Consider the following 18,635-nt stretch of genomic DNA (forward strand, 5'->3'; position numbering starts at 1 on the left):
CACACACATACACACACACACACACACACACGTGTGTATTTTATTTTCCTTTAAATACTTGTTTAAATTTGGGCTTGTTTCATCTTTAGAAATTCATAATTACTTTAGAATATCAACTATTTTATCTATTATTTTGATCTCTTTTATAATGACTAATGACTTTTATACTAGTACTTGAACTTTAAAAAAATGCCTCAATCACAAGCAGTTGCAATTCATAAAAAGTGTAGGTTCCAGAGACATACATTCTGGGAACTCAAGTATTTATGCAACCAAAGTTATTTAGCATCTCCTTTCCTCAGTCCTTGGGACAAGTTAAATAAGGTGGAAATGTCCCTGCTTGGTTCAGAGAGTGATCGTAAACTTATCTCAAGTGTCTGGCACAGAGCAAGTAGGCATAAAGGTGTATGTCTGTATCTTTTTTAGAACATTAATGCTATGTGTATATAGTTTTTATATTTCCCACTGTCTTAAAGCATTGTGTGTTGGTTAGGAGCTTAGGTCTTTAGGGAATACAATTAAGTTTATAAAGTAGCTGTGGTACCTGAAGGAAGTTATTTAAGTTCTATGTGACCTGAAGGAAGTTACTAAAGTTCTATGACTGGCTTTCCCATCTGTCAAAGAATTCAGATGATCTAAGATTCTGTGGTAGAGGGAGGATGGCTAAGACATTGATAATATCTGGGCATTAAGGATGCATAATAAAATGAGTAAGGTGGACAGTAAAAGAATATAAAAGTGTATACTTTTAAGAAGCAAGGTCTAGCACGGCCTGGCCACGGAAGTTCGTGGGACTCAGTTCTCCCAGGTCTGTACTTTTTCCCCTCTCTGTTGGCCAGTGCAGAAATGGGGGAAGGCAGGGAGGGCCTGATGGCAACAGAAAAGTCTTTGAATTATTTCCTAGAGGAAAGTTACACTACTCTTGACAAAAAAACAATTGCTTTTTTTGAATACTACAAGAAAGAGATATAAATATTTATCTTGCTAAGATCTAATGAAAGGTTTATGTTTTGTACCTGCAAGCAAACATTTTTTTTCACTAACATAAATGGGTATATGGAAATTAATAACTGTTATCAAAAGACAAGATAGTTGAACTGTTGGGAAGGAATGGTTCATATCTGATGAACTGAAGGAACTGAGATGAGAACTGAAGAAAGGCGTATAGCAGCAAAACATTTGATAAAACTTTCATCTTCCATAACTTGGTAAGGTAATTCAAATGTATACAGTCTAGTAGAGAAATAGAAATATGAAAAGTATGTATAGGTTATTGTTTGATTATCAAAAAAGATGATCTCAATAAAATACTTATTGGATTTCGGCAGAATTAATGTGAAGAGAAAAAACTACAAATATAAGATGTGAATTTTGGATTAATTGCAAAAGGATCCTCAATTCTCCATCACTGTCAATACACACGCTCTTTGCCTCATAATCTTGCAGAACGTATTAAAAAGATGGAGGGTGTTCATCAATAGTTGGGTGGCTCTGATGGTCCTCTGGGAGGACTCAAGCCTCTGCTCTTTCTCTTGAATACTTGTTCTTGCCATGAGAACAAATTTAAGTCAGTCTGCTAGAGAATGAAAAATTACATGGCGTGGGCCCTAGCATCTAGGCTGAGGAGAATCCAGGCAAGCCAGATTCTAATGGACCTCATTAGCGGACATATTTATGAGTAAGCCCAGCTGAGATTTGCCCAGTTTGAGCCAAATCAGCAGAATCATGCAACCAATCAGTCTTGTGATAAATAATATATGGTGTTGATTTAAGCTGCTAAATTTGGGTGGTTTGTTGTACAGCATTGTTATTACAATAAATAATCAATAATATTGAAAAAAAATCTAACTTTTCCTAGATCCCAGACTGTAGGGTATAAGAATAAAAAGATACAGAGTAACAAAGGCTCATAAAAATTGATCCTATGGCAAAGTGAGGGGTTTTGGTCTTTCTAACCAAACCCAAATGCCTCAAAATAGCTGCTACTACATAGGAAAAGGAGTAATTGGGGTGTAACATTAGGCAATCACCTTCAAGTATAGTTAATAGTATATAACCTTTTCTTAAGAGTCTCTGTTCCTCTTGTTTATGTTGATATTTTCCTTTTAAAAAAGCTAAAAGAACTGTTTTAAAATACTATTTGATAATCTGTCATATCTGATATCTGAGGGCATGTTTTTGATGAATTTTTCTCCTGCATACAATACATGTTTTTACAAAACTTCCTCAATTTTCTAATAATTTTTACTAGATGACATATTTTTGATTTTTGCTTTTGTTAAGCAATAGTGAATTTTGGACACCCACATCCTACATTTGCCACCATGTTAAACTCATCCATCGGCCAGTTCTATAGATTCAAAAGCAGATCTCAGAAGAGATGCAAGCCAAGCTGAGAAAATTCATGGGAACACCAGTCTTCCAGCTGAAAACTCTCTGGCCAACCTTAGTTACATCAGGACAGGGGTGTGTCAAGTCCCCGCCAGAGCAAAGCCCCAGCAGCCACCATGTCAAGGTCCCAACCCCACTGCTTCATGACTAATCTTCTCATTTACACCAAGCTGATGAATATTTCAGGAACACTGCTTTCCAGACTGAGAACCCTGGGGTCTTCCTGAAGTGGGGTGGGGACAGGTAGCCTCCCCCTAGACCTCCAATCTGCTAAAGCCCTGGCAGCTGCACCCACATCTGCCACCATGGAAACGTATCCATTGGCCCAGTTCTACAGATCCTAGAGATTCTGGAGTGACACTTCCAACTCCCACAAAACTGGCATCCAAGGAGAAGTGCACCAAATGCAGTGGGAAAATAACACAGATGCCAACAAAGGGCAATAAACAGAAGCAATAGCATAGAAGACTCAGCCAGCAACTAACAGCTCAGTCAACTCTCAGACAAGACTCAATCACCTATGGGGAGATACAGCAATTTCCACAAAGTTTCTTTTACCAAAGTATTGTGTTTGATAATTCCATTTGTCATTATTTTATAACAAGCAATATAAGTTACTTGGTGCCTGCTAAGGAGGCAGACTTGCAGAGTGGTTGGGGAAATGGGGAGAGTGGTGGAGGGAGGGTCACTCTGGTGGTGGGGTTGAAGTCGGAACATTGAACACCCACAACAACTATATTATGAGCTTTGTAAGCCAGTGTTTAAAAATAAGATGAATGAATTTTGCTCTGGCGTGTTTGTAATTCATGATGTTTTGCATTAACCCATCTGGCTTGTTTGTGAGTTCTATGTTAGGCCTAGATTAACCGCTCTTTAAGGTCTCATGATTTATAGGTGACGACTGGAGAAAATATTTGTTCAAGATTTTATTTCTCTGATCGACTGAAGTGTGAATTACTTCTGATCCTGTGTATTATTGAAGAGTTTGGTTTTCAATATTGACTCCTGATGTTTTCCCTTCTTTGGTAGGGAAATGGTTGGATCTGAAATCTTACCCAGTGCATTCACAGCTCTGTGGTCATAAAATGAATGAGATCCTGCTGTAGACTTCAGGAAGTTCTTTTTGTGTGTAGTTTACCCTCTCTGGAGTTCTCCCCTACAATGTCACCCATCTCTCTGATGCCTGTTTTTCCAGCTCAGTGAGGTGACTGATTCTTCCCCAGTTCCTCCACCTGGAAGGCAACTGGACCAAAGGTCTTATCACCCTGTTACCATTCTGAGAGGAAATACATTTTTGCAGTTATTCAAGAAAAGAAAATAGTCATTCCATTTACTATGTTCATATTTTGGGCTCTTTAGAGGTGAGATCTCCTGTACTCTGATAATAAATTAATTTGCATCTTTTGTAGGGAAGTCCAAGTCTACATACGTATGGGATGGGGGAAATGAATGTGGACAAAATCCAATCTCAGTAACAAAATGGATATTATGTTTCTTGAATATACATATTAGATTCCTCCTTACTTGATAAAAATAAATGAACCAATAATATCCTCAATACCAGAATATAAATGTTTTAAAAAGCACCATTAGAGTGACTGAAAACTTATTTAAAACTGTACACAATGACAGATATAAACTACAGTGAAAAGAAGTAGTGATATTTGGTATTTTGGCAGTGCTGGCATTTTACAGTAATTTCAGATATCTATATTCATTTATATTGCCTTGACAACATAAGGAAAATGAAATAACTTTCATTGTTTCCAAATGTTTTATTTGTAATTAAGATTATTTATTTTTCAGGCATGTAGGATTAAAATATTCCTTAAAAGTATTCATTTTCTATATGAATAGCAACATATTAATCTGAGTGATAATATAAAATTATTCAAGGTACATTTCTTTTAATAATAACCTGAGTTGCATTGTTGCTCAAAACAGAGGGCTGATTTTAGCTACGTTGAAAAAAAAATAAGTAATTTTAGAAATTGTAATTTTAAGCAAAACAACTTCAACTAATGAAATGAGATCCTCAAAATTCAGCTTTGATAGTAGGGCCCATAGCAGTGATCTCTTCCTTTGTGTCAATCTGTTGAATTGGTATTTGTTCAACTGCACACTCAAGTTTCATGTAGACTGAGCAACACGACTGAAGGGGAGTGAGTTTAGTTTTGTTTCCCAGTGAGTGTTGCACTGAGGAGGGTGCCAGTCAGCTGGCTCCAAACATCTTCATTCAGAACAGTCAAGGTACCCCACGTAGGCCCCAAAACTCAGAGTTAGCTGTTCTTGAGCTCCCCTGGTGTGTCCCCAAAACCAAAATAGCAAAGGGAAAGGGAGAAGAACAGGGTAGGGAAAAAAATGAACAGTCAAAGACTCCGCAGCCACATTGAGATTCTGAGACAGGCTTTTTTACGGCGCTGCCAGAGTGGCAAGATAAAAGGGACCTCCAAATGTATTCTTGAAAGTATGGAACGTGCTGTATGGACTTTGGACATTGTTAAAGTCATTAAAGGTATTTTTTTCAAAGATTATTTTTATATGAGTGATAAGGTAATGTGTAGAATCTGTCAAGAAAGAAGAAATACTTAGCTGTAAAGATTTAATGATTTCAAGAGAAAGTACTCCCCAGCTACAAATCACCATTCATAGACAAATTGTGGGTCTGTCTAATAGAGCTTCCTATTTTCCTTGCATAAGTCACAAGTGAGATATGAATTTTACATCTGATGTGAAAATGTATGTAGTTATGGCCCCTTGATGATTTGCACAAAAAAAAGAAGGAAACATTGTATATCTTTGATAGAAATGGAAAGAACCAAGTTTTATAACTTTTCTCTAAGAAAGCACATAAAAATTCATCATAAAAAAGGCTCTTGAGCCAAAGATTTTTTTCTTTTATGATCTTGTATCTCAAGAAAAAAAAAAGAACAAAACTCAACCATTGTGGATGATCACTACAAGCAACATTATATGCAAAAGTTTTCAGGCAAAGGAGTTTTCTTCACCAAACTCAGGAGTGCGTGGGGCCAAATGCAATGCCTACATCTTTTTTGACAGGGGTGCACTTTCGAGGAAAAAGAGCATGACATGGGCACGGAGCAGATGAGCTGATAAGCATTAGGGAGAAGAAATGAACCACATCAACTTTAGGATAGGAGGTTATTAAGGATGGGATTTTAAAAACTGCAACTTTAAGCAAAACAGCTTCTAACTAATGAAATAAGATCCTCAACAAAGTTTTAGTCAAAATCTGCTGAGGGTTTTTTTTTTAAAAAAAAGACCTGCAGTATAATTTTGAGCCCTTCTTGCTTCTGATTTTCTCTTATTGGAGTTTTGGGGTCACATGCAGTGGAGCTCAGGGTTTACTCCTCTCTCTGAGTTCAGGGATCACTCCTGGTGGGGCTTGGGGGACCATAAAAGGCAAGTGTCTCACCTTTTTACTATCTTTCTAGCCCCTGTTTTCTGATTTTTGAACTACTGTTTGAAAAAGATATTTGGTTTAGAATTCTGAGATCTGGTTCTGCCTCCCGCTTGCTAGTTGTTAGGCCTATGCAAATGTGTTTTCCTTATAGCTCACAGGATGGATTCCTCAGACAGCTCTGGAAAAGTCATCAATATGATGCTTGCTAGTGGTGAGTCCAAATATGATTAATCAATTTGTCCCAGGTTCTGACAAATACACAACATTTGTGAGTACAAAACCAAAAAAAGGATAAAGCACTGCAGTGGAGAAGATGCTGAAAATATGAAAAGGCATCAACAGAAGGAGTATCAGGCCAGGCTGGCCTTGGTCAGCATATTGCGGACTGGCCCTTCCATGAAAAACACAAATGCCACATGTCCTTATTGGAACCAGCCTCTGTGACCCGGCAGCTCCTCCTGGCAGCCCTCTCCCATGGGTCTCCAGGAAGTGAGGAGGAGTTCCTGGGCTCACCAATACTGAAGCAGAACAGCTCACGGGGGGCTACTTTATTACTTCCAGGATACTCCTGCAGGGTGACCCAGACTGACAGGCTTCGAGCACAGAGCCTACCCCACCTGGGTCTTCTGTCAACCTAATGATAAAGCAGCTTGGTATTCGGTCCTGAGGACAAGTACCCCATGACTCCAAGTTATTTGAATTCCTCCAGCTCCCGTGACTGGCAGATCCAAATGAATTCAGATTAATAAATCATTCATGGGTAAGTAAAGAGCGGGTTCTTTCGGGAATGTTGGCCAGATGCAGACTGGGGACGTCTCAGGGGACCATCCATCATTCTCACAGTTACAGTGGGCCCAACATCAGCCTTGGGAGACAGACCGCCTAAGATGGGCGGAAAAGAGAAACCACAGCAAAAATGGCCTCCTGAATTGATAACGGTTACTTTCTTATTTGCAATAAATGTATAAAAAGAGAAACACTTACTTAATGTCCTGGTTTCCTAATAGGCATTTGATGGAGTATAACAAAAGATGATTTGTAAATGCTATCTGACAGAGAGATAAGCAGGCACTAAAAAGGGCAGGAAATTGAATGTGCTCCTTCCTCCCACCTCAGCACCAGGTTTCAGAAGAGTCTGGAAAGGTCATTCCCATAATTATTACAGTAACTGGTTCAAGGCCTTTTGAGCACAGCCGATCTGATTGTGTGCTAATGGCTGCAGAAGCAAGATAAGGAACATGTAAAGTAAAGAGAAAACTCTGCCCACTGCACTATTAGCTTGCAGGATTGTCATACTAGATAAACTGAAGTTTCTATAAAGTATGTGGCTTTTTTTTATTACAGAATAGTCCCAAGTTTGCCCTTGTGCATGGGGTCATTTAAGCATCACTGACCAAATTTCACTTATTTGCTGCGAGTGGCCATGTGACATATCTGGGATCTTTCTGGGGTCTGCAAAAGGTCACACGGTGAAATGAAAGCTGCCAGAAAACTGTGGCTCATGGAATGTGGTCTGAATTTTCAGGACCAAGACATGTGAAAGGCATCTGGAGAATTCCATCTGATCAAACCGAGGCAATAACATCCCTCTTGTTAGCAGAAGATTGAGCACATTTCTCATATCCGAATTCAGTGCAGGAAACATATTCAGTACTAGCCGTGTGTCTGATCCTCCGGGGACCCGAGAGTTTAGCACAGATGAGAGGACACAGACACAGTAGCCCAGGGACGCAGGATCAAGGGAGAAGTACAGGGGGACACCCAGCAACAAAGGGAAGAGCTGACTCTCAAATCAAGTGGTCAAGACTGAACAGGGCTTGGAAACTCTAAGACTGCATGTCCTATGGGCTCAGGTGCTTGGATACAGAAGCAGAGAAACAGGAATGCTGTGCTGACAAGGCCAAGGGAAGGGGGTTAAGACAGGAGTCTGGAGCCTGTCTAGCTCTGGAGAGGTCAGCGTGGGGGCACTCTAGTGAGATGGCAGAGCCACCAGAGCGCCGTGATGCCCTGCTCCTCAGCCAGCTTCTAGAGCAGCAGAGGCACCTCGCTGGGTTCATGCCCCTACCTCAGAGACCCTGACTATAGTCTCCTCAGAGGTCCGGGGCTTGGAAGGAAGTTCTGAGCTCTCTGTGTTAATCATCCTGACTGCCCCCATTCCCCCATCCCCGATCGAGCAGCAGCTTTCCTGCAGTCCATGACTCTCCCAGTTAGGAAGGGATCACTGTGTTCTAGTACCTACCGAACAATCACTGTGACCTGGACTCACACACAGGTGATTCATTTCATTCCGCACTTACAGAGGCACACGGAAATCAAAGCAAATTCCTTACTGGCATTACCTCTGACTTCCATGCTGAGTCTGGGGTCTGTCAGAAGAGCAGGGCGAATAGAGGGAGACCCCACATTCCCTCCTTTCCGACCAAGGGTCTGGCTGGCTGCTGAGTGGGAAGAGGCGACACTTTCTGTTTCTACTTCCTGTATGCCACCAACCGCTTTAAAATGTTATGTAATAATGGAGAGCCACAAGGCAGCTAATTAAGTCAGCCTGGCCCTAACCTTCTGCTCTTAATACTCAGTCTGAGTGGGTGGATGAACAGCCAGCAAAAAAAGAAAGTTTAAAATTTTCATTTCCACCCCTGACCCAGGCCATTTCTCTCTTTCAGGAAACATTATATCTAAATTACAGAAGACGAATGGGGATTATTATCTTCTCGGAGCAGCATGGAGGAAAGAGCTTTCTCTGCTTCTGCTGATAACCCATTTCCCTGTAACAACTTTTTTTTTTTGGTCAAGAACTTCTCTATAACACCCTCAATCTAATTCTGTTAGTTTAATCCCATTCTATTGGAATTGCACTCACTCCCCACCTTGCTGAAACTGGAGAACAGCGTGAGCACCATCTCTTGATAATAGTCTTCCATAAGTCAAAAAACCACCTATTCTTCTCAAAGTAATTAATTCCCCCTCCTTCTATAAAACACCTTTATATATTTCCCTGAATCTTACACACCTTTGTCTCCCTAAGGACCCACTAAGGAATCCCTGTTTTCCCCCTGGGAAAGGATGCATGTGTAGATCTGATCAGAATGGAATAATCAGAGCGGCTTCCTGTGTGAGCCGGGCCTGGGACCCGATGGGGCTGTTCGCAGGCAGAGCTCCAGGCTGCAGCGTGTCCCCTCTGCAGAGAAACCAGTTGGTTTCTCCAAAATGGACATTTAAACTGCGATTTCTGTGGAAGAAAACTTGCAGTTCAGGGCTTTCCGACTTACTCTTCAACTTCAAATCAGGGAGGTTGGTGAACTCACATGATACCAAGAGTGAAACTTGACAAGCCAAGTTTTATATTCTGCTCTTTTCTTTCAGGATACAGCAAAAAGTCTCTGCTTTTACATACTTAAAGCAGCTGTGCAACTGTGATGTGCTGATTTGTTAAATGCCTTAAAAGCCACGTGCACAGGCTGCTAAGGCTTCCTGGGATGTGTGGTCTGTTGGGCTCATCTGCACCAGCATCGAAGCTGGGTCACGTTATGGTCCTCTCGAGGTCCAGATGCTCTGTGCGGAACCACAGGACAGATCCGACCCCTGAGCATGGAGAGAAACTGTTGCTGCCTCACATGTAAATGGAACCAGGTTCTGTTTCCCTGCGTGGCACCAGTGGTTGGTTTAGACTCTAGACAATGCAGCTCTCAGTTCATCTGCTACCATCTGTGGCTTCTGAATGTAGCCTTGGAGTTTAAATGCAAGCTCCGTGTTTGAAGCAGCTGTCACATGGGTCAGAACCCAGGACCCAGTGCGATCCCTGGGCCTGTCACGATGAAATACACACATGTCCTGCTCCCCTTCCATGTGTTGGCTGCCTCAGGGATCCCTGAGCTCTGGCAGAATGCCGACACAGCTGCGTTTACCTACAGTCTCTCAGAAATCAATCACCTCTGGGACAGATCACAGAGATACACGGCCTTTATTAGAAGATGAAAAAATGTAGTGTCTGAGCATCCTTTTGAAAAAAAAAAATAAACCTAACAAAGAAATCCCCCAGTTTAGTCCATCAAAGAGTCATGAGTTGGCCACGGGTCAGAGAAAATCCCAGAGGAAGTCTTTTTGATTTGGTTTAAAATCGGGACCAAAAGAGGAGGTCAGTCTGCCTCTCTGGAGAGAAAGGCTGGCCACAGCAACTCGCTTCGGCTGTCCTGCCACAGGAAATCGCTAACCCCGGCAGTGAGGCAGGTCAGGGTGTGAAGAAGGCAGCAGCTTGTGTGGGGGAGGTTTCTGGGAGCCCCTAGAAGCCAGCTCAGTGCTGAGTACAAGGCCGGCTCTCAACCAGTGACTGTGCAGTTGCATTCAATTTGAGGTTATTTAGAGTAGATTTCTACTTACAGAGGAACTTTGCCAAGCCCGTGTCTAATTTACTTGGTTCCTTTGTATGAAGGAGCGATCCTTCTTCTCTGAGAGAAGAAGCGCATCTAAGAAGGCCTCTGACTTGAGGACTAGCATGATGGAGGGATTGCTGGCCTTGAGGAAATCTCTACTGCCACTGGAAGCATGAGTAGTAGTAAAAAGGCAGATGCTCTGCTGATGACCTCCTCGTCCTTCAAACTATTGTCCAAATGCCAGTCCCTGAGAGCAGCACTTCACTTTTCTCCATACCTAAATACAAACCTCTCTCATTCTCATCACCAACACAAGAGTCTTTCCCCCAAGTGTTTGAGAGGCTTTATAGATTGTCTTGTTAAACAGTATGACTGAGACACAATCAAAAGGTTTCAGAATATGACAAAGGGGCCGGAGAGATAGCACAGGCATTTGCTTTGCCTATCGCTGAACTGTGGCTGACCTGGATTCAATCCCTGTGGTCTCCTAAAGTCTGCCAAGGCTCTTGGCACCCTTGGGCATTGTCTGTCCAAAAAAAGAGTAGAATAAAGAAAAAATAAGAAAAAATAGATGTGTGTATGTTTATGTGTGTGGGATGGTTCTCTTGAAATTCCAAGAGAGACATTCAGTGGAAAGAGGCAGGAATGAACAGTCAAGAAGAGGGAAGGGATGAGAATACAGGTGTAAATTTGGACATAAGTAAACAAAGATGAAAGGTCAAGAGACACAGAGGTACAGATGGATGAGCTGTTTTTCTTTGGGGGAAAATAGTACAGAGCTTTCGTGCGCAAGGAAACTATTGTTCATTATGTTATCGTTTATTAGATTATGTAGACACAGTACTTTTGAGTCACTTAAGTTTTTCAACAAGCATTTCCTGAGCTCTGTCTGTGAGCCAGACACTGTGGCGCCAGGAATGATACAAGGAAAAGATGCCTCACGCTTCCAGTCTGAAATGGGCTGTTGCTGGCTGTTCCGCTTAGCAGCCTTGCGTGTCCCAACCCCTCTTACATGCACATCCTCAGATCCTGAGGTCACCTTCTGACCACCCTAAACTACAAGCACCACCAGACAAGATAAGAAGGCAGAGGGGGAAAAGAAGTCAGGAAGCAAACTTCGAGGGTGCCCTTGGTGTGTTCCATTCCTTCATCTCCATAGCCTCAAAGATGCTCCTGCGGGGGGTGGGGGGTCCAAGCCCCTCCATACCTCTAGCTCTGCATGGTGCAGAGGACATGATTTCTGTAACACACTTACAGAGGAGTCTAATCACACTTCATGGGCAGGCGGAAGGGGAAAATCAGCTGAGGTGGCAGAGGGCCACACCTATATTCCATGACAGACTCTCAAGTCCCTAGATGGGGCACCCGTAGGTGGGGCACTTATCCTGAACACGACTGACCCAAGTTCATCCCTGGCACCCTATATGGTGATCTGAACCAGCCGGGAGTGATTCCTGAGTGCAAAGCCAGGAGTAAGCTCTGAGCGTGGCCAGGTGTGCCGCCCTGCCACCCCCTCTTACCCTCCCCCGCCAGTGAATAAATAAATAAATTTCCTGGACTAAGTTCCTGAAAATCACTGTTATAGAGGGAAGATGCTTAGGTGATCAGGTGCTCATGTATTCATTTGAAACTACTGGGATGGTGTTGGAAGCAATAATAGTCTACTTCACGTGATCTGTGCTACAAGGGGAGTAACATGTGCTACAAGGGGAGTAACAAGTGCGTGGTGCATGAAGATGCTGGCTCCTTGTGCCTTTGATTGGGTGGGGAGGTGTAACTAGGGCTCTTATTCTGGCTTTTGTGTTCCATAACTGCGACCAATGCACAGAAAGGATATCAAAGAAGCAACAGGGATCTTCTCAAGAGGCAGAGTTTCCTTTGAACTTCCTATTTGTTTGTTAATTTGTGTTTATTTGGGGTTGGGGGAGGGCACCACAAAAAAGGAGTGGAGAAGTTGAGGGAAATAAAATATAAAAAGAATGTAATCTGACCGCTGCAGCCCTCTAGGATGAAAGGGACTTTAAAGATCAATTTAGGAAGCATTTTTCACGGTTTCCAAAGCAAACACATCTATCTTATTAAACAAACCTGCCTGGGGAAATATCCCATATTGTTTTTTTCTATAAATCTAGTTCTCTAATTTGTTTTACAATATGCTCTCCTTTTGTGAGTGCACACTGTGGCATTTAAGATTTATTTAACTGCATGATATACTAAAACCTTTGACATCATACCAATACATAACATTTTGGTATTCATCAGAATTAAGTTTTAGGATATATTCACTCATATTTGACACTGTTATTGGAGAAAATGCTAAAAATAAGACTTTTAAGGTGGTTTATAACTTTATGTACCTAGTGTCTTTAGGGTTAGAAGGTCTCAGAGACCCCAGAGATCTGTCCAAATACACCATTGATGAATTCTAGGGTGATAAGTATTTCCACGTAGGTATCTAATCCCTTGAACACTGACAATTCAATGGTTTATTCCAGTGTTGGTCTATTATGATCCTGCTTCAACGTAGATTTAAGCTGATTCCCTTTGCTACTGAAATCAGTTTTGAAATGAGAAAGCTTAGTGTCTGCTATGTTCAAGACTTCTGCCTCTTTTTACTCACTGGCTTCTTTCTATTTACCAACATCTCCCTCACCTAGAGGCTAAGCCTGCTTGGTAGCACATTTTTACAGCAAGTTCTGTCCTCAAGCACTTAACTGCTGCATTGTGGAAGGAGGTTGCCACAACCAAAGTTAAATGCTTAGTAACTCAATAGAAATGCAGTTATGCAAATCACAGAGCCAGGAGAGGCCCTCTGAGGTCTTAACAATCTATAAGCAGCAAAATGCCACCACTCTATTTAAATTAAATCATGATGCTCTAACTAAATCTAATCAAAATCCCACTCTAGCCTCTAGCCCAATATTCACATTGTAAACATTATTGACAAATGATTATATATCATGGGATTGAAGCCCTATGATCTGGAATCATTAACTCCAGCAGTCTTTAGAGTGGCATAAATCATCTTCCTGGTATGAGGAGTAATAACATGCTGTAAATATTGACAGCTGGTACTATCATCATCATTCGAGAACATACTCAATAATCGATTAGCTCACTGCAACTATTCTTTGCATAATTTTTACCCCATTGTCTTCTTATTAGGTGTAAGACATACTTCCATGCTCCTTTTATTTACATGATCGCTGAGTGAAATCTAAGACTCTACATTTTAAGATGAGGAGGCAAAGAGGTGCAAAAGCATTAAGAAGTTTTTTCTCTGTTAAAATAGTAAAATCGTACACACTATTGTTCATAAAAATGACCAAGAATATAATTCTAATTGGTACTTCATCAATTACCATTTACCCTTCTTTGAAAAAGCAAAGAGCCACCAAAGAGCTTATAGGAAAGTGAAACCTAGCAAGTAAGTAATCCAAAAATAATATCCCAAAATAGCATCTCATTTTAATCAACAATTGCGTCTAATTATAGAAGAATATGTACTTACTTGCCAAGTGCAAAGCATTCCATCTTAACAGTTGTTCCCTTAGCAGCTGTAACCGTTAAAGGAAAATGGACCTCAATTTTCGGCTCATATTCTCCCATCACACCTGGGAAATTAAGAATAGTTTTTAAGCATAAAATGATTGTCACTATTTTTTTTCAGTCCTGAAGATGTTACCTTGAACTGTAGTTTAGTTAGTTTCATTATTGCTGAAATTTTGATGTGCTGCATAGAACTAACATTTAGATTTGATCATTATGAAATTTTACTCTTTCAATAAGGACAAGATTGCATGAATATTAATATTATTTAAGTAATAACTATTGGCAATGTTAATAGTGATAGGTGACTTATTAATTATGTTTTGGAAGAAATAAATGCTTATGAATATTTTTGTGATAAATGATTTTGATTCTTTTTAAGCAAAAAACAAGAAAAAACTTTATTATTGCCAAATGAACATGAAGTCAACCTGTATTATGCAAGGCGTATTGCTAGATATTATGAGAATTACAAAGAGAAATGAGAAAGAGCTAGAATAAATACATTCTTAGAGAGAGAAGTACATCCATAGGATTCTGGGAGTAGAATTGTATGTCAAAATAACTTCAATGCAAGATAAGTGATGAATGCCTCGAAAGAGTATTTCAATGCATCACACACAGTTTAGGAGATCATATAAGAATGGTTAGGACTTGGGTAAGTGGGAAAAGACGAGACAATAAGCAGAATTGTAGGAACAAAGACAAAGAGATGGGGAATCACCAGAAACAGGAACATAAGCTTTTCTAGTAGGATGGTATTTTAAAAGAACTAATTCTAAGAAACTTTGAATATATACATGTGGTGTAAAAAAAGAGGGGCTTTGATTATCAGAGGAGATGTGCTAACTTTAATCTCTCAGTAGAGAACCACTGGGTTTTGAAGAGGGAACTAGGTTTATGTTGAGATGTATGTTCCGGAATTGGAGCAGAGGTAGAAAAATCAATTATATTATTCCAACAAGGCAAGGCAGAATAAAGGCCTGGACTGAAATGTGATGTTTTTAAAATTTTTATTTATTTTTTGGGGGAGTGAGAGTCACATCTGGCAATGTTCTGGGTTACTCCTGACTCTGTACTCAGGAATTAGTCCTGGCAGTGCTTGGAGGACCATATGGGATGCCAGAGATCAAACCAAAGTCAGCCACATGCAAAGCAAATGCCTTATCTGCTGTACTATCACTCCAGTGCCATGAAAATGTTTTCAACAAAGAAAAAGAAGCTGGGAAAACACAAAAGTTGAAACTGCCAAGCAATGGGGTTCGAGGAATGGGGTTTGAACTTGCTTTGTCAAAGGGGGATTAAGGTGCCAATAGCGAAAGAAAAAAACAAGATAGCTACCACTGGGGAGCAAACAGACTTTCATTTTAGGAGCTCTGAGTTCAATGCTCACAAAAGGGAGTGTGATGAGGGAGTGAAACTTGAAAGGAGTTCTCAACAGTGGTAGACTCTGGGTGCTCTCATTTATAGGAGGCGACTGAGCCATGAGGATGGACAGAGCAACCTGGTGAATAATACCAATGCAAGTGCCTTTAGAAAGTTCTGGAGCTAATTTTCTTCCAAGGTTATGAGGATACCCTGAGGAGGATGGAGGAAACAGTTATGACTTGCCAGATATTTCTCTATTCTTAGAGAAGCATTCATGGAAGTGTTCGAAATTTCAGATGTGATCAGACAGATTGTGATCCTTCTGGGTATGCATGTGGATTCTTTTGTGCATGTGTGTGGAGAGAGCAGAGGAATAACCCCATATAAAGATGAATCTTAAGAAATTGAGCTCCTATTTGACTCAGCAATAGCACTCCTGGGAACATATCCTGGAGAGGCAAAAAGGTATAGTAGAAATGACATCTGCATTTGTATGTTCACTGCAGCACTGGCTTTTACAATAGCCAAAATCTGAAAAAAAAAAAACAAAAACAAAAAACGGAGTGCCCCCAAACAGATGACTGGTTAAAGAAACTTTGGTACATCTACACAATGGAATACTATGCAGCTGTTAGAAAAGATGAAGTCATGAAATTTGCATATAAGTGGATCAACATGGAAAGAATCATGTTAAGTGAAAGGAGTCAGAAAGAGAGAGACAGACGTAGAAAGATCGCACTCATCTGTGGAATATAAAATAACAGAGTGGGAGACTAACACCCAAGAGTAGTAGAGATAAGGACCACGAGGTCTGCCCCACAGCTTGGAAACTGGCTTTACATACTGGGGGAAAAGGCAGCTCAGATAGAGACGGGAACACCAAGTAGAGGATGTTGGAAGGACCCATTCAGGTTGTAAGATGCAAACTAAAAGTAGATTATGGACTGAACATGAAGGCCACTCAATACCTCTATTGCAAACTACAACACCCCAAAGGAGAGAGAACAAAAGGGAATGCCCTGCCGCAGAGGCATGGTGGTGTGGTGGGGATGGGGTGGGGGTGGTGAGAGGGATACTGGGATCATTGGTGGAGGTGAATGTGCACTGGTGGAGGGATGGGTTAACGATTGCTGTATGAGTAAAATGCAAACAGAAAAGTTCATAAATCTGTAACTGTACATCACAGTGATTAAAAAAAAAAACTTAAGTACCATAAGACATGAAGGTGCTGTGGAATATAAAGTAACAGAATTGGAGACTAACACCCAAGGATAATAGATAAGGGCCAGGAGGATCGCTCCACGGCTTGGAAGCCAGCTTCACATGCTGGGCGAAAAGCCAGCTAGAATAGAGAAGGGATTCACTAAGTGAATGATGCTTGGAGGGCTCTCTCGAGATGGGAGATGCGTGCTGAAAATAGACTATAGACCAAACACGATGGCCACTCGCTACCTGTATTGCAAACCATAACACCCAAAAGGAGAGAGAGAGTAAATGGAATGTTCCTGCCACAGAGATGGGGATGGGGGTTGGGGGGTGAGGGTGGCAGGAGGGATACTGGGAACATTGGTGGTGGAGAATGGGCACTGGTGAAAGGATGGGTACTCAATCATTGTATGACTGAAATGTAATCATGAAAGTTTGTAAGTCTGTAATTGTATCTCACAGTGATTCATTAAAAAATAGAACTGTAGCACTGTCATCCCATTGTCCATCAATTTGCTCGAGCAGGCACCAGTAACATCTCCATTTTGAGACTTGTTGTTACTGTTTTTGGCATATTGAATATGCCACGGGTAGCTTGCCAGTCTCATTAAAAAGTATAAAAATAAAATAAGAAAGGTTGAGCCCTAAAAATATTTTTTAAAAAATATATGAAGGTGCAATGTACTGAATGTGCAAAGGGGAACAGCTAACCTTAGTTCCTTGATTTTTAAAAATTTGTCACTGTCACTGTCATCCCATTGCTCATCGATTTGTTCGAGCGGGCACCAGTAACGTCTCTCATTGAGAGACTTATTGTTACTGTTTTTGGCATATCCTATATGCACGGGTAGCTTGCCAGGCTCTGCTGCTCGGGCTCGATACTCTCGGTAGCTTGCCGGGCTCTCGAAGAGGGGCAGAGGAATCGAACTCGGGTCGGTCTCGTGAAAGGCAAAAGCCCAATCACTGTGCTATCACTCCAGCCTTTTTAAAAATTTATTTGTGTTAATTCAAAAACTCACTTGAGGATCCTACTGAAAAATTTGGGTGACTTCTTTATATTTTATAGAGAACAGAAAGGTTCTTTGCGTTTGCTTTTTTGCTAGATGTTGGTTGTCACTTTCAAAGCAATTGTAGCCAACAGGCCCCTCTTCTGTGACAGGCCAGTAACCTGCGTCTAGTTTGCTAATCTGAAATTGAGGAAATGGAATGCCGTTAATGTATGTGCTGCTCTAACAGGCAAAGTCTCCTAACAGCTTCCCACTCTAGTGTTCACTCTGCTCTGAGAGAGTGAATGGGATGGCTAATATCATTGCATCACTGCCTCTCTGAAAATAGATGTTTAAACACCTCTCCATTTCTCAAGAATGTTTTTCTCTTCTATATCTGTCTTATATTATCCTCCAACTCTTTCCCACACTTTCTAATTTTCTTTCTTCTATTTCTCCTTTATGTCTTATTCCCCATGTTCGCTTAGTAGCAGAAACTGGCCTGCTAATGACACTGTAACATAAACTCAGCTGTGTGTGTCCAATAGCGAGATGCAGACTTTAGTGCCTGTTTTCTTGTGGGAACCCATATGTGAACTTTTGAACATCCTGATCTGAACTACCTTTCTGCCTCCTTAATTTTATTCCCAAAAGTAAGTTTCTAATCTCCTTGTATTTTAAAATGCTTTTGTTGTGTTTCTGTTCCTTGTCTATCCGGTGATAGGTTCATTTAGTGACATCAACTTATCATGATTCTTGTTGAACTTCACCTTATTAAACTTAATACTCTTACTTGCAAGGACCCCTATGAGCATTGGCAGTTGCTGAGTGCTTGAGTATTACAGAAAGGCAGTGGAAGTCAGACTAAATTTGGAAAATATTTCGTATTATTTCTAGTCGATTGTTTAAAAAGGTCTCAAAAGATGAGAACCCGAATCTCTAAAGCTTCAATAATTTCACCATCTAAACTGTTTATTTTGAAGAATTTACTAATATATTAATAGGTCTGCATTCTTTCACAATTGCATTACTATACATGTCAGGTCTTTAAGACCTGGATATGCCTCTGAGTAATCTTCAGGGATTCACAGGAGTGAGATTTCATGTTTTCTTCTTTTCTCTTCCAGATAAGATTTGTGAATTGCAAATACATTCTTTGATGCCTTTAACTCACATGAGTTCCTGAAATATGGCCACTTCTGGTAGAACTGGGGAGGTAATTTTTTTCCAGGTAGTACCTTCTGATCTTCAAATTATTCACAGCATGGCCTGAAAACCAAGTCCCACTTCTGAGCTCAAGAGATTTTTTTTTTTAATTTTATTGAATCACAGTGAGATAGT

General features: G+C 40.8%; 1 protein-coding gene across 6 annotated transcripts in view; it reads right to left on the bottom strand.

The window, feature by feature from the left end:
• The window catches only part of CNTN5 (contactin 5), an 832,499-nt gene that overhangs the window by 226,045 nt on the left and 587,819 nt on the right, over positions 1 to 18,635 (bottom strand). For all 6 annotated transcript variants that reach the window (XM_055129785.1, XM_055129784.1, XM_055129781.1 and 3 more), the window contains one exon: positions 13,697 to 13,799. In XM_055129785.1, coding sequence (XP_054985760.1) covers positions 13,697 to 13,799 — 103 coding nt within the window. The remainder of the gene's footprint in view (positions 1 to 13,696; positions 13,800 to 18,635) is intronic.

Source organism: Sorex araneus, chromosome 3 (genome assembly GCF_027595985.1).
Source record: "Sorex araneus isolate mSorAra2 chromosome 3, mSorAra2.pri, whole genome shotgun sequence".
Lineage (NCBI taxonomy): Eukaryota > Metazoa > Chordata > Mammalia > Eulipotyphla > Soricidae > Sorex > Sorex araneus.